Below are 26,259 nucleotides of genomic sequence, written 5' to 3'. Positions count from 1 at the left end.
CGTGCTGTAACACCCTCTTGCAGCTCCACGGTTGCTGGTGTCTTTGAGTTTTCAGGCACCACGGCGTTCCCCTTGTTGGGATGCCAGTGCCCAAGGTGGAAGCCACTTGAGGCATACCTGGTCCAGCCACAGCCTCACATGGTTCTGACACCTGGAGCTGCCTGCCCTTCTGCAGCAGCTGGTGCACCTGGCTCTGTGGTGTGGCTGGACACTGTGCTCACTCACACACCTCCCACTACTCCGCGCCTGGCTCACCCATGGTGGGAATGGGATCTGGGCCAGTAGTGCAAGCTGAGGACAGCCTGCTGGGCTGAGTAGGCAGAGCCAGCCCAGCGGTTGTGAGCAAAACTTGGTCAGAGGCGCCACTGGTCACAGAAGTTTCTGGCTGGTGAAGTGGCACCGAAAGAATCCTGTGTGACTTTGCTCATCTCAGTTACTCATTCTGTGGCCACATCTCAGACTAGCCTTGGGGATTCCCAGTAGCTGTGCCTGCAATCCTCAATTTCAAGCAGTTGTCTGACCACCACCTCCTATTTTTCCAGCTCACTACTTCTAGTCCCCCAAGTCTAATAACTCTTTAATTGGCCAGGATCTGAATCTACCATCCTCCCACCTTCTGCTGGTCCCCTCTTCCCTCCTTGAGCAACCTCAATGCCACAGTCAGTCATAATAACCACCTTCTCGCATTTGCAATGCCCTTAGTCTGCTCTCTTCTTTACACTCTCTTGGCAAAACCTTAACACTGATGAGAAATAATTGTTCACTCTGCACCTGCACTCGTGCAGTTGAACATCTCTGGAGAAAACATACAGTTGAACTGAGTGGTTTTAGATTCAGACCCTGAACTTCACGTGATCCTCAGTGCTGCCTGGCAGGAAGGAACCCTTTCCCAAGCACACTGCTCTCTCTTCTAAAACTCTTTCCACCTCTGTCTTCTTCTTCTTTTTTTTTTTTTTTTTTTTTTTGAGACTGAGTCTCACTGTCACTCAGGCTGGAGTGTAGTAGTGTGATTACAGGTCACTGCAGTCTTGACCTCTGGGCTCAAGGGATCCTCCTGCCTCAGCCTTCCGTGTAGCTGGGGCTACAGGCATGTGCCACCACACTCGGCTAATTTTTTAAAAAATACTTTGTGGAGACAGAGTCTTGTCATGTTGCCCAGGCTAGTCTTGAACTGCTCGGCTCGAGCAATCCTCCAGCCTTGGCTTCCCAAAGTGCTAGGATTACAGACATGAGCCACCATACCCAACCTCAGCTTCTTATTTCAGAGAAATCTGTAAAGGAGTAATCAGATGAGAAACTGTGCAAACACCTGCATGTCTCCACTCCTAGCTTTGGTGCCCCTTGACTCTCCCTCCTGTTGGGTGAATGAGCTGCCTGGCTCCTCCCTGAAGCTGGTTCCTCCCCTTGTGCTACAGAGCCCATTCCCTGATTTCTACTCAAGGGTTTCACTGCGACAACTCTTCTATCTTGCATCAAGTTTTCTCTTTCTTTCAGTAATGCATGTCAGCATACACACCTGCTGTTATTTCTGCTATCTTAAAAAAAGATTTTTCTTAAAAAAAGACTTTTGTAAGTGTGTGCCATGGTAGGCTTAAAGTAACAGGGTCCCGCCCATCTAACATGCTGTAATAAATGTGCTGGAGCTGAGGACCTGCGCTTAGCTGCTCCAGGAGTCCTGGATGCCTCTCATACCAGTCAAGAGCAGGCCCATCCTCTTTCCTTACCCTACTGCTTCTCTGCCCACAGAAGCCCTTCACATCCTGTCTGATTCTGCCCTTTGTTCCTTTTCCTTTGGTTGACAGCTCCAGGACTTCAGAACGTTCCCTATGTTCTCACCAAACAGCTGCCAGGCAGCCAGGCTCAGTTTTCCAAGTGGGTTTTCCTGTACTTTATTTTCGTATCGTGCTGTCCCCAGGCAGCCAAAGCAGGATGAACAGCAGGAGAAGAGAGCCAGGCCCTCTCCTGGAACAGCCTCCCGGTCTTCCCTCAGCTGTACTTTTTTTTTTATTGTCAGAACACGTGGTTTCAGAGCTTCAGGAACAAGGCAGCTTTGTGAGAAGCATATGCAAGAAGGGACAGATTTCTGACATTTCCATAAAAGCACAAAGGCTTGTTTTGTTCAGAATCAAGGTTGGAGAAGTAGCTGGTGGATAAGAAGTAATTGAAGAGATGGGCTTGGGGTAATTAGCTTGATTCAATTAGCATGAGGTGGAACTGAGTTACCCAAGCTAGATGTCAGCTCAGCCCAGCCACCACCCGCCCACACCATCTGCACTCAATAAGCATTTATCTGTTGGAGCTTTTTCTGCACATTCCAAGGTCGCTATCAGAATCTGGATCCCCTGTTCTGATAATGCAGTGCCTAGAGCCACGGCCTCGCAGCTTCCCTCCTTCACCTCCAATCTTGCTTCTTCCCGCCTCCACTCGACCTCCCATGATCCCCCTCCCAGCCATCACCTAGAGGTGATGCACGTGGCTGACAGAGTGAACTCCAAGGGCTGGCTTCACATTCCTGCATCCTAATTCTTTAGAGGCAGGGCTTTTTTGTGACTTTAAACAACAAAATTGTTCCCCATTCATTAACTTATTGGGGATAAAAAGAGTTAGAGGTGAGGTGATCTGAGATTCTTCTATTAAATGGTTTGGGGCTTCAGTTAAATCATTGTTTCTTCATCTGTCAAATGGCAGTAATAACAGAGGCCCAACCTCCACAGGGAGCTGCTATAACAACAACAACATAAAAATCCCCAAGGGGTACCCGTGATGTTGGTTTCGTGTGTCAAGCTGGCCAAGCTATAGTATCCAGTTATCTAATCAGGCACTCCTTTAGGGGGTGTTGTGAAGGCATTTTATAGATGTGGTTAACAAACCAGTCCACTTTAAATTAAGAAGATTGCCCTTGCTGATGTGACTGGGGCTCACCATCAATTCGCTGAAGGCCGTAACAACAGAACTGAGGTTTCTGGGAGGAGACATTCTTTCAAGACTGCACTGCCAACTCCAGCCTGAGTTTCCAGCCTCCTGGAAGCTCTACAGATTTCAGACATGCAGTCCCCACAAACAGATAAACCAATTTCTTAAAATAAATCTCAGTGTCTCTATATCGTATTGACACTGTTTTTCTGCAGAACTCTGATTGCTACAGTACTGACTGATATAGGAAGATACCTTCCTGATACAAGTCCTTGGTGGGGAGGAAGGGAGATTGAGAACCACGTGAAGGTGGTTTTATGCAATAACTCCATCCCAGGCTATGCCAATACCCAAGGCTGCAGGAGAGAAGCAGAGGGCTGTTGGGCTCACAACCCAGCACAAGGTTGTGGGGGGAAGGGACACCTCCACATCCTGCTGAGGTCCTCTCTGACTAGGGGCTGCTGGCAGGTATGCATCAAGGAATGAAGTCGCAGCCTTGGACTAAATAGGATCAGGGTGGAGCTTGGTACAAAGAGGGAAGGGCTGGCTAGCACTGGCATACATTGCTTGAGGGCCTACTATGTGCACGCCCCTCTGTAAAGCTGCATTTCTTCTTTCCCACACAGCTGGCTTGGTGAGCCTCTAGGGGTGGCCAGCCTGAGCTTCTGCATTCCTGTCTTTCCAGCAGGAGTTCAGGCTGCCCCTGAGCACAAAGGCCCTTCCTGCCCAGCTCCTGGAGAGCCTCCCTCTGCCCACTCGGTGCAGTGATTTGTAAGCTGTGAAGGGCTGGTGAAGCTCCTATCCCTGCACACCCCAGGGGAAGTCCTTGAGTGTGGGCTCATGCATCTCAGGACTGCTTTGGAGTCACACAGGACTGGGTCTGGGTCCTAAGACTTAGCCGGTGTTTCAGGCTCTTGCTAGGAGATAACACAGTCCAAGCCTTTGGGAGGGCCTCAGTGGAGGGGAGGGGCTGCTATGATGCCTTGAAAACTGTAAAGAGCCATGCAAGCCCATTCTCCCTGCACACCCTGCATTAGTCTGGGTTCTCCAGAGAAATAGAACCAATAAGATGTGTATATATGTAGATACAGAGAAAGAGAGAGGTGAAATATTTATTTTAAGGAAGGGACCCATGCAGTTGTGGAGGTGCAAGTCTAAAATCTGCAAGGCGGGCCGGCAGGCTGGGAAGAGCCGCAGTTCAAGTCCAAAGTTGGACTGCTGGCAGGATTCCCTTTCTCCCGGGAGGTCGGTCTCTTTCGATTCAGGCCTTTAACCTATAGGAAGCATTCTGAGGATTATCTGCTTTACTGGAAGTCTCCTGACTTAAATGTTAATTTCATTAACAATACCTTCACAGAAACATCTAAAATAATGTTTGACCAAATTCCTGGGTATCACAGACTAGCCAGGTTGACACGTAAAATTCACCCTCACCCCCAGTGTCCAAGCCCAGGTACACGTATGCACCCTTTGCCCAGAAGCCTCACCAGAAAGCCCTCGGAACCCCGGGACCTCACTGTAGCTCCTGTTCAGGTGACTTTATTACCAGGAGCAGCAGATGAATCTGGTTCCACCCAGCTGTCCTGTGGCACAGGGTTGAGGTCAGCACTGCCCCTGGCTCTCAGAGTGTGCAGGATGAGCAGGTGGGCTCTGGAACTCTCTAGAACCCATCAGGGCAATGCCCTGTGCCCAGGACATGCTGAAAGTACCTGGTGTTATGTCACCTCCGAGGACAGATCCTGCCTGTCCTCCTTGAAAGGCCCATAGCCTGGGCCCCAGCTGTACTTTCTACCCCCTTAATAGGAGCACAAGAGCAGCAGGCCAGCCCTTTGTGCCAAACAGTCCCTAAAGACCAACACGAGGCCATGCTTCTCTTATACTTTATAATAATCAGAAACTAAAATCATCAAAATGCTTCTGGAACAACCCACTCCAAAGAGTCCTGGAGGCCAAGGCAGGTGCAACCTTAGCTGCCAGCATTCAACCTTGGGAACTGCCCACCTCATTCAGTCCCTCCCCTCGCAGCTCCTCTTCTGCATTACAAATCTTCATCGTCAAAGGTCTCTGTGCACTGCAACATGATCATCTCTTCATCAACGGGAAAGGATGCTTCCTGCAAGACACAGGGTGGAAGAAGGTCACTTTTTATCTGTGGGTCTTGGGCCCTAGGCAGATAGGAAGGCTCCTGCATCTCTGGTGTGCCCAGCCCCCAGACTCTATCCTACATCTCTTCCGCTGCATTTTCACCTCCAGCTTGGGCCAGAAAGCAAGGTCTCTAAGGGGGAAGGTCCCATTTCCATTTCACTCAACTCAGCACTCTATGACCTCCAGAAAGGACACAGCAGAACTGGCTTCTTTTTTATCCTGGGGATTTCCAGGGTCCCACAAGAGAGACAGAGGACCTCATAAGGCTTTATCCAAATGCTCATCAACAGAAGACGGTGCACTGCACCACGGTGCTCCCACCAATGAAACACCATGCAGCTCATTTCCAACAAAAATAATGAGACAGCGTGCTTTCTGTGGGATACACTATTTACAAAGGGCAAAGTGCAAAGCAATGTGTACCGTAGGCTACTACTATTTGTGTTTGAAAGAATATATAATATCTGTAGAATATCTTTGGATGAGTGTACAAGAAACTGGTCACTGTAGTTGCCTCTGGGGGAGGGTATGGGGTAGGAAGCAAGGAAGAGAGAGAGACTAAGTGTCCATTGTATATCTTTTGGTAACTTGTAAATTTTATGCCATGTATATGGGTTACCTATTAGGAGATGATATTTTTTTTAAGCAGCAGCACTGCAGCTGGTCATGATGGCTCAATGCCTGTAATCCCAGCACTTTGGGAGGCCAAGGCAGGCGGATCACCTGAGGTTAGGAGTTCGAGACCAGCCTGGCCAACATGGCGAAACCCTGTCTCTACTAAAAATACAAAAAAATTAGCTGGGCGTGGTGGTGTGCGCCTGTAATCCCAGCTACTCGGGAGGCCATGGCATGAGAATCACTTGAACCTGGGAGGCAGAGGTTGCAGTGATCCAAGATCACACCATGACTACACATCAGCCTGGGTGAAAAAAAAAAGCAGCAGCACTGTTTGCTTAGCAAGGGTTTCTCAGTCCCTAAAGGGACACTGTAAACAGTGATCCCAGCCAACACCTCAGGACCCTCCATGACTTCTTCCTCTAAAAATATGTTCCTGAGGCTTTGCTCCTTCTGTCTGTCTCCATCCCAGCAGAAAATGACCCCTGTAACTTGTCAGCCCTGCAGATCAGGGTTGATCCCCATGGAACCAGGTGGCATCCCTGACCCCAGTCAACCATCTAATGAATGTGGGACCTGGTCCCAAGGGTGATATCCTCATAGTGGGGACGACCTCCACAAACTGAGCCTTTCCTGTCCTGGAGAAGCAGTTCCCACTCACCATGCTCTCCTGATAGGGGCAGGGAAATAGGGATCAAGAGTGTCAGGGAGGTGGGACCACAGTCTCCAGGCAAATCATGTGGGCCCCTTGTTCAGCAGGAAGACAGTGGCAGAGGTTGGGAGGAGAATGCAACTTTTCTGTTTACACCAGAGTCTATCAAAGCCTGAGTCCTCCTGCCCCAGAGCCACTTGGACAGCTCATTCCAAATGCAGATTTCTGGGGCCCGCTCTTGCAACACTGAGGCATCGGGAATCTAGGAGTGCTGAAGTTTGGCATCTTTGCTTTGTTCTGTTGTTGTTGTTGTCTGGAGAGAGTCTCACTCTGTTGCCCAGGCTGGAGTATAGTGGCGTGATCTCAGCTCACTGTAACCTCTGCTTTGTAGGCTCAAACAATCCTCCCAACTCAGCCTCCTGAGTAGCTGGGACTACAGGCATGTACCACCACATCCAGCTAATTTTTATATTTTTTGTAGTGGTGAGGCTTTGCCATGTTGTCCAGACTGGTCTTGAAATCCTGGGATCAAGTGATCTGCCCACCTCAGCCTCCCAAAGTGCTGGGATTCCAGGCGTGAGCCACTGCACCCGGCCATACCTTTGCTTTGTATGGATACTAGAATCCCTGCTTGTTATCTTTTCTGCCATATGTGGAGAAGGAGGGGAAGCAAAGATTGTCCTTTTCGTCTATTCTCAAAGTCTTGATAAAGTGGGCTAATTTAACTGTATCTGAGAGAAAGAGGGGACAAGTGGTCCAGGGGACAGTCACCCAAGGATTGGTGGGAAGGGGAGAGCAAACTGCAAGGAAGGGCTCCACGTAAGGATTCGCTGTGGTCCTAGCAGAAGGAAATGAAGACTTAGTTGGAAAAGGGCAAGTTATACCTTAGCCTATTGAACAGGTGTCTTGACTATTTTTAGACAAACATTTGCTATTATTATAACTTACCTTTTAAATAAACAGTTGTATTATTGCTAAATTAGTAAAGAAAAATCCATGGCTATGAATCTGAAAGGACCTGTCCCCTTGTGGCTCAGGTATAACCCCTTTTCTCTGACAAAAGCTTCCAGGAATGGCCCTCCTAACCAAGAGTCCCACTGCTCATATCACTGTAAGTGGAACAATTTGGAAGCAGACATTAATATCCTTCAAAAGCTGACAGCAAATATTACCGAAGGTGATGAAGACTGTAGAAGATGATGAAATAGCCCAGCGTTTTGGGAAGGTGTCAAAGGTTCACACAACATTTATGAATGCCTGCTGAGAGTCAGGCCCCTGGGATCGGGTTCCTGCTTCAAAGGGCTCCCAGTCAAGGTCTGCCTTAGAGCAGTGGTTCCCAACCTTTATGGCACCAGGGACCAGTTTCACGGAAGACAATTTTCCCACAGACCTGGGGGGCAAGGGTGGTTTCAGGATGAAACTCTTCCACCTCAGATCATCAGGCATTAGTCAGATTCTCATAAGGAGAGAGCAACCTAGACCCCTTGCATGAGCAGTTCATAATAGGGTCTGCGCGCCTATGAGAATCTAACGCTGCCACTGATCTGACAGCAGGCAAAGCTCAGGCTGTCATGCTCACCCTCTGCTGTGCAGCTATGTTCCTAGCAGGCCATAGATCTGTACTGGTCTGTGGCCTAGGAGTTGGGGACCCCTGCCCTAGAGGACACCTCTCTGTCTTTCCTGTTTCCCTGGCTATCTTCCATTCATTCTACAGGATGCATCAGGCTGAAGGTGACCATCCATGGAGCAAGCCAGAGAGAATGAAGAGTGTCCCTGCTCAGTGGCTCCTCATGGTATGATTGGGGTAAGTTCTGGTTAGGGCTGCCCTTAAGAGCCCTTTTTGCTATCTAAGCAAGGTGGGCAGAGGTACCAAGGCCCTCTACTCTGTCCTACCTGCTTTACTTGAGTGTTTGCACAGCTAAGGCCTTTAAAAAAGTTGATGATCTGCATATAGAGCTGAAACTTCTCCTCTGGGTTTTCTGGGTTGCAGCTGGCAAGCACTGAACTGACAACAGAAAGGAAGAAAAGACAAGAAATATTCAGGATCCTGATCTTTCAACTCTGCTTCCCCCTCCCCTGAAAGATTTGGGTTACAGTATGAACCAAGCACTTGTAAATTCTCAGACAGCCCAGACCTCTCCTTGAAAGGTTTGTGTTACCTCTGCTCACATGTCATGTCTGGAATCCCCTGGAAAATCGAGACTGTGGTGAGACTGGCTCCTGTGCCCTAATTTAGTGTTCTGAGCTGTGGCCACTGGAACAAGGGAACAAGAGTTCCTCTATCCCTCAATCTTCTGCAGAATGCCCCCACAGTTCTGGTTCCACTGTGGCTGCTGAGGCAGCTCTGGAGCACGCCGCACATCTTGAGTACAGTTTGCTGAGTTGCCACTGCTCAGTGGGTCTAACGTGGAACTCAAGCCCTGGTGCAGAAAGGAGACCTGTTGTGCAGGCTCTTTTCCTCCTGCCTGCCTGGGACAAGGGGAGAAGCCCTGTGTGACTCGAGCTTATGTCACCATAAGCAGCACAGTTTGGAAGCAGACGTGAAAATCCTTCAAAAGCTGACAGCAACTGTTATTGCAGGGCCTCAGAAGATGATGAGTTAGCTCAGCGTTTAGGAAAGGTGGCAGGGGCTCATGCAACATTTAGGAATGCCCGCTAAGAGCCAGGCCCTGCAATGTGGACCCTGCTTCAAAGGGCTTCTTAGAGCACAGAGGCTGTGTGTCTGCAGGACAGCTGGCACTCACTCACTGTGAGTCAGTAGGCAGCCCTCACTTCCTCCCGGGATGAGGCACCGCAGTCAGCTGAGGAACCCTCTGGCAGCAACCCCTGACTTTTCTAGGGAAAGTGGAACATTTTTAATAGGTTGTTTTTCTGTTCCATCAGCAGGGCAGGGAGTTCTGAATATTGCCTGGCAAGGACAGGCTGGCAGCTTCTCGATGGTTGTCTTTGCAGTCCAAGCTCAGCACAGAAACAGGAATGTCTCTTCCAGCCAATTGCAGCAAAATGAAACTCCACTCACAGCTGAGAAGCGCTTGAGTCACTCTGTAAGGTCGATTTGGAGAGGACAAAGCCCTCCTCTGACAATCCCACTTCTCCCCAAGTCCATCTAGGCCTGGGTGGAACAGGGAGAATGGAGGGAAAATGTTGATGTGTGGTTTCCCTGAAGCTCTGCTGAAAGGCCAGCTGGGTTACTAGGGACAGCTGTGGCCCCAAGGCCTCACAGGCACCCATAGGCCAGGCTCCCCTTGAGAGGACAATGAGATATTCATTGGGATCACAAGGATATGTCCCTCTCACCCCCTTTAAAGCAGAAAAATAAATGTCCAGGATTCTTTTTAGCCATGATAGCAGCGCAGGTATCTGAAGAACCTGTGCCTTCAGGCCCTAAGACCACAGGTTTTTCAAGCAAAGCAGCAAGGGAATTTCAGTCCTAAAGGATTTCTCTCAGAAAACACACCTTTGGGACATTGTTAGTCAAGCTGCTTCTTGTTTTAAAATCTTTTCACAGCCTATTTTGTGTCTTCCCACTTCGTGGGGTCAGCTATCCTTTTCTCCCCTCCTTCCATATCCGTTCCCATCAGCACCATGAAAAGCAGCAACCCCCCTTTACAGAACTCAGAGAGTCCCCTAAACTCAGGGCCCATGCCCATTTGCAAGTTGGCCCTTATTCTCTGTGCCCCAGAGCCCCCTACCCTCCTTCTCCTTCCAGGTCAGCTGGAAGAACCTGCCCGCAAGCTGCCCTGGGTGCTACAGACTGATGGATTGTGTTCTTCCGAAATTCATATGCTGAAGCCTAATCCCCAAGGTGATGGTGTTAGGAGGTGGGGGACTCTGGGAGATCATAGACTAGGGCATGAAGATGGGCCCCTCATGATGGGATTAGTGCCCTTATAAAACAGGACCCAGAGCCAGGCGCTGTGGCTCACACCTGTAATCCTAGCACTTTGGGAGCCGAGGTGGGTGGATCATCTGAGGTCAGGGGTTCGAGACCAGCCTGGCCAACATGGCAAAACCCTGTCTCTGCTAAAAATACAAAAATTAGCTGAGCATAGTGGCATGCACCTGTAATCCCAGCCACTCGGCAGGCTGAGGCAGGAGAATCACTTGAACCCAGGAGGCGGAGGTTGCAGTGAGCCAAGATCACACCACTGCACTCCAGCCTGGGTGACAGAGTGAGACTCTGTCTTAGAAAAAAAATTTTTTTTTTAAAGAAACAGGTTCCAGAGAGATTCCTTGCCCCTACACCATGTGAATTTTATCCAGAAGGTGCCGTCTGTGAAAAACCGAGGCTCTGACTCTGCTGGCACCTTGATCGTAGACTCCCCGACCTCCAGAACTGTGAGAAATACATTTCTGTTGTTTATAAGCCATCCAGCCTATGGCATTTAGTATATAATGGACTTAAGGCAGGGATACAGCAGCCCTCAGTGGAGGTTAGCAGGACTAACACACACTGGGAATGGGGTGCAAAGTGAACAGATGAGTTTCCACAACCTACAGCTGATAACCTGGTATGTCCCAGCCCTGCGCCAGGATGGAAGAATTTTCTACTCTGAAGATGCCACAGATAATGTCATCCCCAGGGCAATGACACAATCCTAGGACCAGCTCACTTCCAATCACAGAAAAAAGGTGGATCCCCAAGAATACCCACTGAATTAGGCACCAGATCTGATTTGGCTCTGTGTCCCCACCCAAATCTCCTGTTGAATTATAATCCCCATGTGTTGAAGGAGGGGCCTGGTGAGGGGGTGTGTGATTGAATCATGGAGGTGGATGTCCCCCTTGCTGTTCTCATGACAAGAGTTCTCACAAGATCTGGTTGTTTGAAAAGTGTGTAGCACTTCCCCCTTCACTCTCTCTCCTGTCGCCATGTGAGGATATACAGGTTTCCCCTTTGCCTTCCACCATGATTGTAAGTTTCCCCAGCCATGCCTCTTTTACAGCCTGTGGAACTGTGAGTCACTTAAACCTCTTTTCTTTATAAATTACCCAGTCTTAGGTAGTTCTTTGTAGCAGTGTGAGAATGGACTAATACAACACCCATCTAGGGACTGCAGAGGAGAAGCCCCTGAACACCCCAGCAGGGGTGCACACACGCACACACACACACACACACACACACACTCTCTCTCTCTCTCTCTCTTTCTCCTCTCTCTGTCTCTGTCTCTGTCTCTGACTTACCACATTCATGCACATGCAAACTCACACATACACACCTGCGCACACACAATCTCACATCCACCCACACAGGGGCACATGCTATCTCACACCCTCTTCCTCACCTGGAGCTAGATGTACTTGGAACCTCACTTTTGTCCAGGAAGCTTGCCACATCAAAGGCATCCTCAAAAAGGATCTGAAAGAAAGCACAACACTTCATGTGTTGGAAATAACTTGACAATTTCATGCTTGCCCTGGGCTGCTGGGGAGAGATGAGTGGAAAGTCTCTCTCTTTACACATACCCCAGAGGGCATGCATGTCAGAGCTGGGGCCCACACCCAGGGGCTCTGCTTGCTGTTCTTCCTAGGGGGTGAATGCTAAACTCTAGAGTGCCCAGGACAAACTGCCAACCCTGGAGGTGGCTGTGAGGGACAGGAAGAAATGGGGATTGTGATTCCTCTTGCCGAAGAAGGTGGGAGCTCAGGTGTGAGATGCAATTACCAGAGCCTCAGTTTACCACTGAGAAAAACCTCATCAAAACTTCCCAAGGCGCACAGATTATTGGAGCCCAGGGTCCCCAGTCTAGCAGTCTCATGCCAGGGCAGCTGAATCCAGAGGGTCAGGAAGGCTCTGGGTTAGGCTGCAGGCAGGCCAACTCCCAGGCCTGTGTCCCCTGCTAGCTGTGTGACCTGGGACAAGTTACTTCATTTCACAAATCCTCCTCTACAAAACAGGAATCACATTAGTGTCTACTCATAGGGCTATTCCAAGAATTAAGTAAGATAATGTATGTGAAGTATCTAGTTACATTTGAACATTATCCACTTTATAACAGACATACCTGGCACATAATTGAACATTATCTGCTTTATAAGAGACATACATGTTCATTGTGGAAATTTTGGAAAATAGAAACAGATCAAGAAAATAAGAATTACTGAGAAACAATCCCACCCAGATATCCATTGTTGACACATTGATCTAATTTTCTCCAGTCACTTCCCTAGGTCTATAATATATATTTCCAATTTGGAATCTTGCTATTTAGACAGTTTTTCATCCTGCTTCCCCCTAATGTGTTAGAGAATATTAAATATGTTACAGAAACATGATTTACACTTACACGACTGCCAGATTTAGCAAATACAAATACAGGATGCCTAGTTACATTTTGAATTTCAGATAAAGAATGAATAATTTTTAGTATAAGAATGTTTTGAATCATGCATGGGACGTTTTTGTATTAAAAATTGAACTGGGCATGCTTTACTTTAACTGACATCCCCTTTGCACTGGCAATCACGCCTAGGAGAGGAGAGGAAGTTCTCTGACCCTGAGTTGGCAGGTACTGGCAGGTTCCGCCAGGGTCTCTCCTCTCCTCTTCCCTTCCTGCAACACACAGCTCTTCCAAGAGGATTGGTGTCTGCCCTTTCTGTCTTCCTTCAATTGACTTCCTGGAACTGAATCCCTTGGGACTCTGGCCCCTCTCTTAGTTTTCCGGACATTTTCTGTTGTCCTTCTACTTGATATCTCTGTGGTCATTTCAAAGAGGATCTGGAAAGGGGCCACAGAAAGACCTGTGCTTCAGTGTCCATCAGCTCTGAAGCCTATCAGCTACATGTTGCTCCCTGGCAGGCCTGAAACAGGGACCCAGAACTGAAATCCCTGTCCTTAAGCAATCAGCCCACCAAAGTCGCAGGCCACACATTGTGCTCACCTGTGCAAATCCCCCTCACAAGCCAGCCTGAGAGGGGACCCCAGACCAGGCTCCGCAGCCTTTCCAGAGTGCCACCACACTCACAGGGAAGCTCATGTCTGAACTGAAATGGAGCAGTCCAGAGCCTCCTGGGCCCATCTGACCGTGCTGCTGGCCTCTAACACAACAGTTCTGCAGCAGAACCTCTCCGGGTGGAACAGGGGCTGCAGTGGTGTCACTGCTCAGCAGGAGTAACTGTGGCTTTGTCCCTGCCTCGGGCATGGGAGTTCTCTGTTCTGCCTACCTTATCGCCCAGCCCTGGCCTGGCCTAAACCTGGGCACAGCAGTGCAGGCAGAGCCCTGCTTTTGGCCACAGCTGAGGGAATCTGCTGCCAGCTTCCCTTAATACCCAACAAACATCAGCCCATAGGCCTCCCTGAAAAACCCAGAAAAGCTGTTTCCATGATTTGGAGACATTAGATTCTGGTTATTTTCTCTTTGGATGTGTTCTTCCTGGGGAAGCGTTCATGCTGGCACAGTCAAATTTGGCAGAATTGCTCAGGCATTTGGTAGATACTGTCATGCATCACTTACTGATGGGGATAAGTTCTGAGAAATGTGTCCTTAGGCAACTTTGTCATGTGAACATCACAGAGTGTATTTATGCAAACCTAGATGGCATATATACATATATTTATCTTTTCTTTTTTGAGACAGAGTTTTACTCTTGTCACCCAGGCTGGAGTGCAATGGTGTGATCTCAGCTCACTGCAACCTCCACCTCCCAGGTTCAAGCGATTCTCCTGCCTCAGCCTCCAGAGTAGCTGGGGTTACAGGCACTCGCCACCACGCCCAGCTAATTTTTGTATTTTTAGTAAAGATGGTGTTTCACCATTTTGGCCAGGCTGGTCTTGAACTCCTGACCTTAGATGATCCACCCACCTTGGCCTCCCAAAGTGCTGGAATTACAGACTGGCGTCACCACGCCCAGCCCATATATTTATTTATATATATTTTTTCATGTGGAAAACCAAAAATCCAAGTTCCATTACTGAATATCAATTATTTACCCTACTTGATGTGCAATGCCAATATCGAGTGCCATATATCAGGTTTCCATATATGCTCCATTATCATCTTATGTGACCACCATTGTATATGTGGTCTGTTGTTGCCCAAAACATCTTTACGTAGCCCATGACTGTATTTTCCTTTCGTTTTCTTCATGTGAGACTCCAGGGCTTGGCACTTTGGGGCTGTAAACACATCTGTTTGGCTGCCCTTTCATACAAGCCTTGGGTATGAGGTCCTAATCATGTGGCTCTTTTTGAGCCATCATGGAACAGAACACACGTCTTCTCATGGTGGACCCAACATCAGAGGAAAACCAGATCAGAAGCCACAGTCTGGTGGACCCATGTTCGGGGGTCGGGGAAAGGACCAAGGCAGTAGCTGGTAGGCCATTGAACATCTGCACTGGGAGTTCCCTCCAATAGGACCCACTGCACTAGCCACGAGGGAAGCTTGTTAAAAATGCAGTTCCTGAGGCCCCACCCTCAGAGGCTCTGATTCAGTGTGTCTGGGATAGCAGCCCGGCCCCTGAGTTTTTTTTTTGTTTTTTTTGTTTTTTGTTTTTTGTTTTTTGTTTTTGTTTTTGTTTTTGTTTTTTTAGATAGAGTCTTGCTGTGTTGCCAGGCTGGAGTGCAGTGACACGATCATAGCTCACTGCAGCCTTGACCTCCTGGGCTCAAAGGATCCTCCTGCCTCAGCCTCCTGAGTACCTGGGACTACAGGTGTACCACCACCACACCTTTTTAATTTTTTAGTTTTTAGTAGAGACCCAGTCTCACTGTGTTGCCCAGGCTGGTCTCAAACTCCTGGGCTCAAGCATTGCTCCCACCTTGCTCGGCCTCCCCAAGTGCTGGGATTACAGGTGTGAGCCACTGTGCCCAGCCAGGCACCTGACTTTTAAAAAAAACTCCACAGGTGATTCAGTTGAGAAGCATCAGGGGAGATAATGGAGGGTTGACCATCAACAGGTGACCAAAGGGCAGAGTAATGTGAAAAAACGTGTGATGAGAGAGACATGGTCACTGAAGCAGGAGCTGGGAGTTCTGGGCAAGTCACGCCGCTGATTAGGCCTGCAAACTGGAAGGACAGGAATGGGTGACATCTCTGTCGTTCTCCAGGCTTGGGCCTGATAGCTGAGGAACGTTCTAAAAAACGGAGGCATTCCAGGGCTGTAACTCCAGGGTCAGAGACAATCGGACGCTCTCTGGCCCTAAGGCTCCACAGAGAGACTCTGGGAAACTAGCATGTCGTCTCCTCAAAGGCGCCCCGACTGAGGAGCATTTGCAAAGTCAGGGCAAGGGGGTGGCCTGTATCAGGCGGAAGCCATGGATGCTAAATGTCCACGAAGCACAGGGCATGTGCAGGATGCGAATCGGCTGCGCCTGGGCTAGAGGAGCGAGCGTGGGCCGTGTGGTAGAGCAGTGTTCTGAGGCCGTCCTCATACTGGAAGAACAGCTGTGGGCCCACTTCTATCTCCGTGCAGGGCGACCTCAAATGCTACCTGATGCTCTGCTTTGCAGACTATGGCCACGGCCATTCTGACTAGCGTTCTGAAAGCTGAGAAATGCATTTACAGTAGCAGTTGTGGTAACCCCCCCTTCACAGAGCGGTCCCAGTGCTCTTTGGGGTGGGAACTGACGGCCTTTCAAGGGCTGGACCTGATTCGTCCAAGTGTGATCCTCTCTATGGCCAGTCATTGGCTCAGCAGGCTGGCAATTTGGCCAGTTCCAACCAATGAGAGGGGAGGAGCGGTTCCGGAAAAGTTCTTCCTTAACTCTTAAGAAAGAGCTTTCGTGGGAAATCTTTGTCTAACCTGATGTAGAGTAGGAAGAATGACAGTTCGATTGCTCTAGCTGCCATTCCATAGCCACAGGAGCCGGGGGAGGTGGGGAGGGCAGGGAAAGATAAGAAACTGAGCAGAGCCAAGAGAGGCCTGAATCCACGCGGACATGGTGAGCTCCTCCGCCTGCCTCGGACCTCCCTGGGTGTGAGGAGTGCATTTCTTCGTGGTTTAATAATCCAGGCCCTGGCAGCCCAAAGAATCCCAACTGAGACAACCTCTCAAGACTTGTCTTCTGCCATCCCCAGGGAAAGGCCAGGAAACTAACCGCAGAAAAACAAATACTGTTCCGTGACCCCAGGGATTAGAAAATCAGAAACCGGCCGGACGCGGTGGCTCACGCCTGTAATCCCAGCACTTCGGAAGGCCGAGGCGGGCGGATCACGAGGTAAGGAGATCGAGACCATCCTGGCTAACACGGTGAAACCCCGTCTCTACTAAAAATACAAAAAAATTAGCCGGGCGTGGTGGCGGGCGCCTGTAGTCCCGGCTACTCGGGAGGCTGAGGCAGGAGAATGAGGTGAACCCGGGAGGCAGAGCTTGCAGTGAGCCGAGATCGCGCCACTGCACTCCAGCCTGGGCGACAGAGCGAGACTCCGTCTCAAAAAAAAAAAAAAAAATGAAAGAAAAAAGAAAATCAGAAACCGACCTTGGGAGCCAGAAGGCAAACTGCACCTCCAACCTGCTAAATGCAAAGCCCTGGTGTCCCCAGGCGAGGGCGAGGGTGGTTCCCGTGCCCCATCCACGCCACCCCGGTGGGCCTGCTCACCTCCTCGGGCGTGGAGACCAGCGAGCAGCTGGCCCCCTGGCTGTCCACGCCGCTGTCCTTCACGCTGCCCTCAGCACAGGCCGGCTCTCGGCAGGCCTCCGCCAGGGTCGCAGGGCCGCGGTGCTTCTGCGCCCAGGCCTGCCGGAGGCTGGCCTTCCTCTCCTCCGAGAGGTTCTGCCACAGGTGGGAGATGGCCGCGGAGACGATGGGCAGCGCCGCCTCCTGCGGGGTAATGATCCCGCTGCCAGTCAGAAGGTCCATCGTCTGTTTGTAAAAGTTGAGATACCTGGAACAGAAGCGGCGCCGTCTCGCACCCCTAAAGCTCCCTCTCGAAGCGATTCGGGATTCGGTTCATGGTGTGGACCCCAGCACGCAGGCCCGGCCATGGCGCCACGGCTCACCAGGGCTGAGACTTCTCTGACTCTGCACGCCCCTGGCCCTTGGAGAGCAGCAGCCTTCCTGGGGGCCATGAAGGACATAGACTTGGGCTTTGGGGCCCCTCCCCAAGTTCTCCCAGTCCCTGCCCCATGAAGCCTTCTGTGTTAGACAGAAGCAGATAAGAGGCGTAGCTGCCTCAGCTCTCATCCTAAGGGAATATTCTTGAAAATTCTGAGCCCATGAATGTGCTGGCATGATAGGACTCCAACTTTAACCTGCAGCCCGAAAGTCAGGCTCGGCTGTGGAGAGAGCCTCCTGCTATTGAGCCAACTCCTCTGGAAGCCAACATGGCTGCTGAGGGGCTTTGAGTCTATGGAGGAGGCAGTGGCAAGGGACGTCTGAGCCAGCCACTCGCCATCTTTCCTACTGTAAGAGCAGTCCGGACTTGTGGGGTTATGTGTTTTGGGGGAGAGAGGGGTTAGCCCTCATAATCACCATCAGTTGTGCCCCCCACAAGGCACCCCAAATAAACACCCAGTCTAAGTAAAAACACTGTATGAGTGTATGTGCTATGCTAATGTAGCTTTGAGACTATTTTTCTAGCCTCTCTGCCAGTCCTGTCCCTCAGCCCCTCCCATATGAAAATCCTGGAGATTTCGTGATTCAGGGCCTAGTCTGAACCATGCGCTCCAGCTGGGGCACACAGCTGCAGCATACCCCAGCCAGAGCCTCTGTCCCCTTCCCCATGGGAGGGAGCTCCATGGGTGCACAAAGCCACCCCACCCACCCAACTGTTCACACCGTTCAAATTCCATGAGGTCAGGCGACAAAGTTCCTGGGGAGTATAAGATCACTTTTTTCTCCTCTTCCTCCTCCTCCTCCTCCTCCTCCTCTTCCTCCTCCTCCTCTTCTTCTTCTTCCTCCTCCTCTTCTTCTTGATCTTCCTCTTCCTCATCTTCCTCCTCCTCAGCATCCTTCCTGACTGCCTCAATTGGGCACCAAGGGGAGGAACCATTCTGAGGAAAACTGTTTGAAAGCAGGCTGGGAAAGAAAACAGAAACAAGATAACTATAGATTAATATCCCTCATGAACATGGACAAGAAATTCTTAGCAACTTTAGCAAGTATATGTATGTGTGTGTGTGTAGGTGTACACATCATGACCAAATGAGCTTTTTCCTAGGAATGCAAGAGAACTGGTTCAACATTTGAAAATCAATCAATGCAATTCACCATATCAACAGACTACAGAAGAAAAACCTCAATAGATGCAGAAAAAGCATCTGACAAAATCAACATCCATGCATGATAAAAACTCTCAGCAAACTAGGAATAAAAAGGAGCTTTGTTAACCTGATAAAGGGTATCTCCAAAAAACCTACCGCTAACATCGCGCTTCATGGCAAAAGACAGTTTCCCCTCTTGATCAGGAATAAGATGAGACTGTCCACTCTTACTACTTCTATTCAAAATTGTTCTGGAGGTTCTAGCCAGTCCAGTAAGGCAAGCAAAAAAAGGAATATACATTGGAGCAGAAGAGACAAATCTGTCTTTATTTGCAGACAGTGTGATTATCTGTGTAGAAAAATCTCAAATAATCTACACACATGTCATTAGAACCAAGAAGGGAATTTAGCAAGGTTGCAGAAGACAATATCAGAATATAAAAATGAATAATATTGCTACATAGTAGCAATGAACAGTTGGAAATTGAAATTTTAAAAAGCATCATTTACAATAGCATGAAAAAATGACATACTTAGGTTTAAACAAAAAGCTCAATCTATTAAAAACAGGATAAATTGGACTCATCAAAATTTGCAAATTCTGCTCTTCAAAAGACACCTTGAAGAGAATGAAACAATAGGATGTAATTTGGAAAAGTCAGGACCTGCACCCAGGATCTCTTTATACTTAGAGGAATAATCCCCAAGGTAACATGTTGAGTCAAAAAAGCAAGCTCAGCTGGGCGCGGTAGCTCATACCTGTAATCCCAACACTTTGGGAGGCCAAGGCAGGTAGATACCTTGAGGTCAGAGTTTGAGACCAGCTTGGGCAACATGTTGAAACCCCGTCTCTACTAAAAATACAAAAACTAGCCAGGCGTGGTGGCGGGCGCCTGTAATCCCAGCTACTCGGGAGTCTGAGGCAGAAGTTCTTGAACCTGGGAGGCAAAGGTGGCAGTGAACTGAGATCATGCCACTGCACTCCAGCCTGGGTGACAGAGTGAGACTCCGTCTCAAAAAACAAACCAAAACAAACCAAAAACAAAAACAAAAAACCATGAGATCATAAAAGTACATTTCTCAAATCAGTTTCTCCTTCAAAGTATGAATGTGACATTAATAATGTTCCCCTTTCAGCATTTGTGACACCTGGGTGTACCATGGTTCCTTTTCGTTGCTGAAGTTTAATTTAGCTTTTCTTAGGAGGCTTGGAATATAGACTGAGATTTGCATTTTCCTGATTGTCATATGTATCCTCCAAGAAAGCCATTAGTTGTGGCTTTAAAAAATACATATAGAAAAAGCTATAATATAATGTAAACACTATGGTCTCATTTCTCTAAAGAATAATGATGTGCAACATTTTTTAAAAACTTGATGGATTTTCTTGAAAATTAACATTGATTTTCTTTGAGTTCTGGGACAATATATATTTTCTGGCTTTTGTGTATTTTCTGCATCTTCTGTGATAAGCATGTATCTTTTTATAATTGGGAAAAAATTGATACATGTTGCTAGAATAAAAGAGAAAGGAATGGTCTCCAGCATATGGCTGTTTTGAATGGCGAGCAGCAGCCCTGATGGTTCTGCAGGCTGGAGAGGAAGGGTGAGTTGCCACCAGACAGTACTGATGGCTGTGAGGACACAGCAGGTCCCCAGCTTCCTGGGGTTTGTGGTGTCTTACCTGTCATTTCCAGAATACATGCTGGCATATTCTTTCTTGACCTCCTCTAAGCTGCTTGCATGCCCATCTTCCAGGTTGAAGGATGCTATTGGGGAGTTGAAGGCCAGGAACACAAAGAGAAAAGTCAGGCCTCTGTTGAGTCTCTCCCACCCTTCTGGCCCAGGTGGGCTGTGGGTGGGACCCTGAACCCTCCAGGGTCAGCATTAGGGAGACCAGGGTCCAGTTTTTCCTTCTAGGTGTGAAGGGAGAGCCTTAGACAAGCAGGAGCCCACTTTTCCTCTGGCCTCTGAAGATGAGATCAGGTGCCTTCGGCAGCACTCCAATAGGGAACTCATCAGAGTCTCATGGCCTGGTGACTCTGGCCAGTCTTGCTGGACTGCAGGCTCACTAAGGACAGGGACCCTCAACATTGGCCCAAGCACAGTTCCTGGCACACAGTAGGCCCTCAATAAATATTTGTTGATTCATTGTAACCCAACTTCTGTTTTCAATAGAAAAACAGATCCAGTTTTCTCCAGGGAGGGAGATGGGGTTGGCAAGTAGTGATCCATTACCTTTCAGCTTCAGCAAATTATCCAGGGTTTGCTCCAGTTCTGGAATATGACTCTTTGCCTTATTCAGAACCTGCCACTGAGGATAGACAGAGACAATGCTGAAAGCCAGCCTCTCACTGCAGAGACTGATTTTGTGGACCCAGGGATCCCTTCCCAGGGCTGAGGCCACGCTCCCTCAGATGCAAAGTCACATCCCTTAACCTTGTCAGTGAAAAGAATAGGAAGTTTGTTCTGATGCACAGGAGGCATGAAGTTTTGTTTGTAGCCTAGAAATGGGTTCTCACCGAAATGCCAAAGGATTTGGAAAGAGTTAAGCTTTGTTCAGCAAATTGCTCGTGCTGTAGAAAGGCAAATGACTACAGAGGCGGCTTGAAGGTGGAATAAGGAGTGATGGAAGAGGTGCATTCTGCGTGAACGTCAACCCCAGGCTTGCACAAAGCAGAGCTAGACTTCAGCTCAGTGGCAACCCTGTGCAAAGGGCTAGTTAATATTAAATGTCCTATTCTCCCACTATTTTTATTTGCTAACTGCATACGCTCCAGATGATCTAAAAACTTATCAAATGCTGTCAACCTGAACTCTAAATTTCCCTCTTTCCCTTTTTCCCTCCCTCTTTCCCTCCCTCCCCTCCCTTCTGCTCCCCTCCCTCCCCCTTCCTTCCAACTTCCTTCCTTTTTTCCCTCCCTCCTTCCCTCCTTCCTTCCTCCCTTCCTCCCTTCCAACTTCCTTCCTTTTTTCCCTCCCTCCTTCCCTCCCTTCCTTCCTTTCCTTCCTTCCCTCCCTCCCTCCCTTCCTTCCTTTCCTTCCTTCCTTTTTCTTTCCCTCCTCCTCTCTCTTCCTTCCTTCTTCCCTCCTTCCTTCCTCTATGTAACATTATTAAAGTCAAAATGGTAACAGCAAGATTATTCAAAAACGAGCAATGCTAAAATGGTAACAGCAAGATTATTCAAAAACGAGCAATGCTAAATGTTGTTTGTTAGGCTGACCACCTATATCTGTCAGGGGCTGCATGCATCCCTTGGGCATGTACAAGGGCAAAACTGTGTGCTAAGTCCCAGGGATACAGAGTACATACGACAGTCCCCGCTCTCAGGGTGCTGACCTCTGACAGGGAAGACAAGCATGGAAACAACCCCTCATAACACAAGATAGAATTAAGTAGGTACTAACAAGGGGTAGAAGCAAAGGGCTGTGAAAATGTACAAGGAGGAGGGAATAGTCCAACTGGAGGGGTCCAGAAGATTCCATGGAGCAGGGCAGCTGAGCAGAGTGAGCCAAGCCCAGCTTTGAAGCGTGCACAGAATCCCAAAGGCAGAGCTAACTGCATGAGCAGAGACACAGAGGCCATGAGAGGCAGGCCTGGCTCAGGGAACTGCTGCAGTGAGATGTGGCCAGAGTGTGGGGTGGGCATGGGGGGGACCCCAAAGCAGCTGGGGGCAGAGTAGCCTGGGATTTGACATTATAGATTCCAAGGATTCTGGTGAGTGCCTAAAAAGGAGACTTGAGGGGGCTGGGGTCACAGTGTTCTGCCAGGCCAAAGAGGAGGTGAAGGGAACCGCAGCTGCATGATGATACAGTGGATTGCAAGCTCCCTGAGCACTCCTATGTGTTTTGCTCTCCCCAGTCCCAGAGCTCATGTTGATGCTGTTGGGTCAGCAAAGACTTGGAACCAGGGGCTGACTGATTTCCAGCATCTTGGGCTTGTTCGTAGGGTGGAAAGATGATTGTCCACCTGCTGTGGTCTGAATGTTTGTGTCCCCCCAAAATTTAGTATGTTGAGACCCAATCCCCGATATGATAGTATTGAGAGGTGGGGGCTTTTGGAAGGTGATTAAGGTGATTGGTGCCCTTATAAAAGAGTCCTGAGGGAACCTGTTTGTCTTTCCCCCATGTGAGAACACAGCAAGACAGCCCTGTCTATGAACCAGAGAGCATGCCCTCACCAGACACCCAATCTGATGGCACCTTTGTCTTGGACTTCACAGGCTTCAGAATCTGGAGCAATAAACTTCTGTTGTTTATAAATTACCCTGTCTAGGGCATTTGTCGCTACCCCAGCAGAAGTGGCAGCTCCAGGCCAGTCCCTGCCTTGCAGCACAGTCCCTCCACCTGTGAAAACGTCTCCTTCCCCGTGGAGATGTCCCCTCTCCTCCTCCAGGTCCCCATACCTTTGAGGCTATGAGATCAGACTGAGAGTACACTGTCTTCCTGAGGTTGTTGAAGAGCGCTGCCAGGGTGGCTCGGTGGCGGGCCTGGGACAGCCGTCTCCGGGCCACCCGATGCTCAAGCTCCTGCAGCTGTGCTGGCAGCTGGGGTGTCGCTCTGTCATGGGGATTGCTGTTTTCTTCAGGGGTTGCCATTATAAGCTGTAATGTAATAGTATGCTTTTTTTTGCCCTAGATAATAAAAATACAATATTAAAGGAAAAGGAAGGCAAATTGAGGCAGGCAGAAAGGAGGTACCCTTCCCAAGTAAAGGCCCCAAATTCACTCCCTCATGAATTCAGTTATTGGCAAGATTTACAGTGAGAGAAATTTGAAAAGTTTACAAAAGCCCTTTGAAGGTGATGTTGGTCAATTGCTAATTAAGAAAAGCAGATGGAGATTATATAGGGTCAACACAAATTCTGTTTTTGAAATTCAACTCCTAAAACTGCAAACCACCCATATAGGACTTAAGAGTTGAGGGGCCCTGGAACTTACCTCGAAAGGTTCCAACACATTGCAGATACTCACCAGACACTTGTTAATTTCAGGGGTTAATTTTACGTGTGGCCAAGGAGAGCAGCTGTACCCTGAGATCTCAGGCTTTACTTTAGTCTGTTCAAAGCTGAACAGGTACTTGTCCCCACTGTGAGGTCTTTTCTACCTCAAGAATGCCCCCTCTTTGATGTGGATAGTAGTTACACAGGTGTATGCATATGAAAAAAAAATCCCTCAAGGGGTACACTTTAGACTTGTGAATTTTTCTGTGATATACCTCAAGGAAAAACATAAAAAAGAAAATAAGAAAATTCACTTTACCACCTGTACAAGCAAAAGTCATCTGACGACAGAGAACTGAAACCCATTTTGCCTTATCTTGCCTCTAGTGGGTTCTGGAGATGATCACTGTGTCCTTCTTTGTTACATCTGAGCTTACAAGCCAGAAGCCCTTCCCTAGGAGAGGCGATTCTGGGACTGACATGTAATTGTTTTAATAAGATACAGGGGCCAGGGCCTTTTACCTGAGCCATAGACCCTTCCATCAGGCCTCACCCCACTACTCAGAGATCTACTCCCCTCTAGCCTGTCTGCTCTTTGGACAGGGAGGCTGTGACTTCGTCACTTCTGTACCCTCAGTGCGTAACACAGAGCCTGGCCCCCATTAGGTGCTCAGTACTGGAGTTTCTGGTGAATTACAGTGAGAAGTTTCTGCTAGGTCTACTCCCTGCTGAGCTCAGTCCATACAGAGACAATGCATGACCTCTGCCAGGGGTTTGTTAATTTTGAGGTATGTTAGTGTCACCTGCAGAGACTGTTGAAAATACACATGCCCAGGCCCTGCCTCGAAAACATCAGATCTGAACCCAGCGTGCAGCTCCCAGGGTGATTCCTATACTTTCACACTTTGAGAGCCACCGCTAACTCTTGATTTGTGTGTCAAGCATCACCCTAGCTGGCAGCAGCTGGAAACAGAATCTTCATTAAGGGGTTATGAGGAAGGGAGATGGAAGACACCTTTCCCACTATGCTATAGTATGGAAAATAGGCCAATGAGATGGTAAACCCAATCAGGCAGTGTGGGATGTTGAAACACTTTTTAGCTCAGAAAACGACTTCTCATCAATAATCTGGTCTTCCCCAGTGTATCAACTTTCCCTTGTTTTGCTTTTTGGAACAGGGCAGGAAGATGGGAACAGTGATGCTGTGGTTGCCCATGCTGGTCCCTGCATGTCTCTGTCACATCTGTTACCAGGAATTACACCGTGGTATCTTCCAAGGGAAAACAGCACCAATCTGCAGAGGCCCCTCAAGCCCAGCTCCAGGGTTATGTTAGATTAGAGCCTATGCCTTCATGGTCTTCAATTTCCAGATACCAACTAATCTTTAATAGGAAGCAAAGTGAAACTGTGAAGATTTTGAACTGCCCAGGGAAAATGAGAACCTTTTGAACAGAAGAATATAGGTTTTTTTTGTTTGTTGTTTTTACTTGTTTAAATTAAGGAGCAACAGATGTGTCTGGACACCAGGGGATTTAGGTTAACATACAGAAAAAGGGAAGCGGTTGGGAAGCACTGTTCTAGATGAACAGAGATATAAAAATAACAGGGTCCTCCCAGGACCTCAAGTTCTCTAACAGTCTCAGGATACTAACACCAAAGGCCTCTGGGCTTGTAGGGAATCTGGAGTTCTCCCAATGCCAGTGCTGGGTGTCCTCCCTTCTGCCCAAACACGCTCAGCCTGAAATTCCTGGATGGCTGTGTGGACAGTTTCAGCCCTGGACAAGAGTGCAGTCCTCTGCCTCCCCCATAGGGGGCAGACTTCCCACCAGTCGCCTCTAGGAACCGCCAGGGCTGCTCGCCCCTAGGGGCGGGGACAGCCCCAGAGCATGCTGGCCAAGCTGCCTGGAGCCGTGGCCTCCATCTTGCCTGCCCCCAGGCGCCCCCTGGTCAGGAGCTGGGGGAAACTTACACCCCCGCCCCCCCTTGGCTCAGGGAGGGGGCACACCGCAGGAAAGATGGGAGATGACCCTCCTCCTCTGCTTTAAGGGCAGAATCAAGCGCTGGAGATGTTACTCTTAATTAGACCTTGAGCGATTTTCAATGTCTTCCCTCTAGATCCTGCCTCCTGTTCACTACTAGGAACCACTGTGCTATGTATGATCCGCACAAGGCATTCTTTCCAAGTTATTTCGATTGACTTGGAATTTTTTCCTTCTCTGTGGCCCTGACAGGGTCTTAGGTAGATCTTTGTTAGACTGAGCTCTTTTTTTTTGTTTTGTTTTTTGTTTTGAGATGGAGTCTGGCTCTGTCGCCTGGGTTGGAGTGCAGTGGCGTGATCTCGGCTCACTGCAACCTCTGCCTCCCGGGTTCAAGCGATTCTCCTGCCTCAGCCTCCTGAGTAGCTGGGATTACAGGCGCCCGCCACCACGACTGGCTAATTTTTGTATTTTTAGTAGAGACGGGGTTTCACCGTGTTGGTCAGGCTGGTCTCGAACTCCTGACCTCCTGATCCGCCCGCCTCGGCCTCCCAAAGTGCAAGGTTTACAGGTGTGAGCCACCACACCCGGTGGACAGAGCTCTTTTTATCTAATAATACACTTGGGTCTGTCCCGTCAGCACCTGTGATTTGTGTGAAGGGCTGGCTTGCCTGGAAGAAGTGCCTCAGAAGTTACTGTCTAGGATGGGGAGAGGAGGGCAGGGCCCTCCGCCTTATTCCAAGATTAGCCGTTTGGCTAGGAAGGGGGAATGAAACATACTGTGAAAGGGGGAGCTAACTATTGTAAAAATGAGATCAAGAAGTGACCTGTTAACTTAAAAACAAAACTCGGCTCTCCTAAAAGCCCTCTGC

General features: G+C 48.9%; 1 protein-coding gene across 2 annotated transcripts; it reads right to left on the bottom strand.

Moving 5' to 3' along the window:
* Positions 1–4,777: 4,777 nt before the first annotated feature.
* Positions 4,778–24,679, bottom strand: STRA8 (stimulated by retinoic acid 8). 2 transcript variants are annotated; one of them, XM_055347187.1, is made up of 8 exons: positions 22,876–24,679; positions 20,708–20,783; positions 20,154–20,238; positions 18,045–18,284; positions 16,866–17,151; positions 11,611–11,684; positions 8,219–8,330; positions 4,778–5,026 (listed from the first exon to the last, which is right to left on the bottom strand). In XM_055347187.1, the coding sequence occupies exons 1-8, from the start codon at positions 23,065–23,067 to the stop codon at positions 4,952–4,954; spliced, it is 1,140 nt and encodes a 379-aa protein (XP_055203162.1). In that variant the 5' UTR covers positions 23,068–24,679; the 3' UTR covers positions 4,778–4,951. The 2 variants fall into 2 exon arrangements, with proteins under 2 accessions (XP_055203162.1, XP_004046321.2); XM_004046273.4 differs by having other exon boundaries at positions 18,243–18,269; positions 22,876–23,073.
* Between the last annotated feature and the right edge of the window lie 1,580 nt (positions 24,680–26,259).

This window comes from Gorilla gorilla, chromosome 6 (assembly GCF_029281585.2).
Source record: "Gorilla gorilla gorilla isolate KB3781 chromosome 6, NHGRI_mGorGor1-v2.1_pri, whole genome shotgun sequence".
NCBI classification, from domain to species: domain Eukaryota; kingdom Metazoa; phylum Chordata; class Mammalia; order Primates; family Hominidae; genus Gorilla; species Gorilla gorilla.
This window is presented reverse-complemented; position numbering and strand designations above follow the sequence as displayed.

What these genes read in the sequence shown, in the direction of transcription:
- STRA8 (XM_055347187.1), bottom strand. Translation starts at nt 23,067, where the DNA reads ATGGCAACCCCTGAAGAAAACAGCAATCCCCATGACAGAGCGACACCC. An exon ending in TAATTTGCTGAAGCTGAAAG is followed by an intron (nt 20,239 to 20,707) that starts GTAATGGATCAC and finishes ACTCCCCAATAG; the next exon opens with CATCCTTCAACCTGGAAGAT. An exon ending in CCAAGTACATCTAGCTCCAG is followed by an intron (nt 8,331 to 11,610) that starts GTGAGGAAGAGG and finishes TTCTGTTGTCAG; the next exon opens with TTCAGTGCTTGCCAGCTGCA.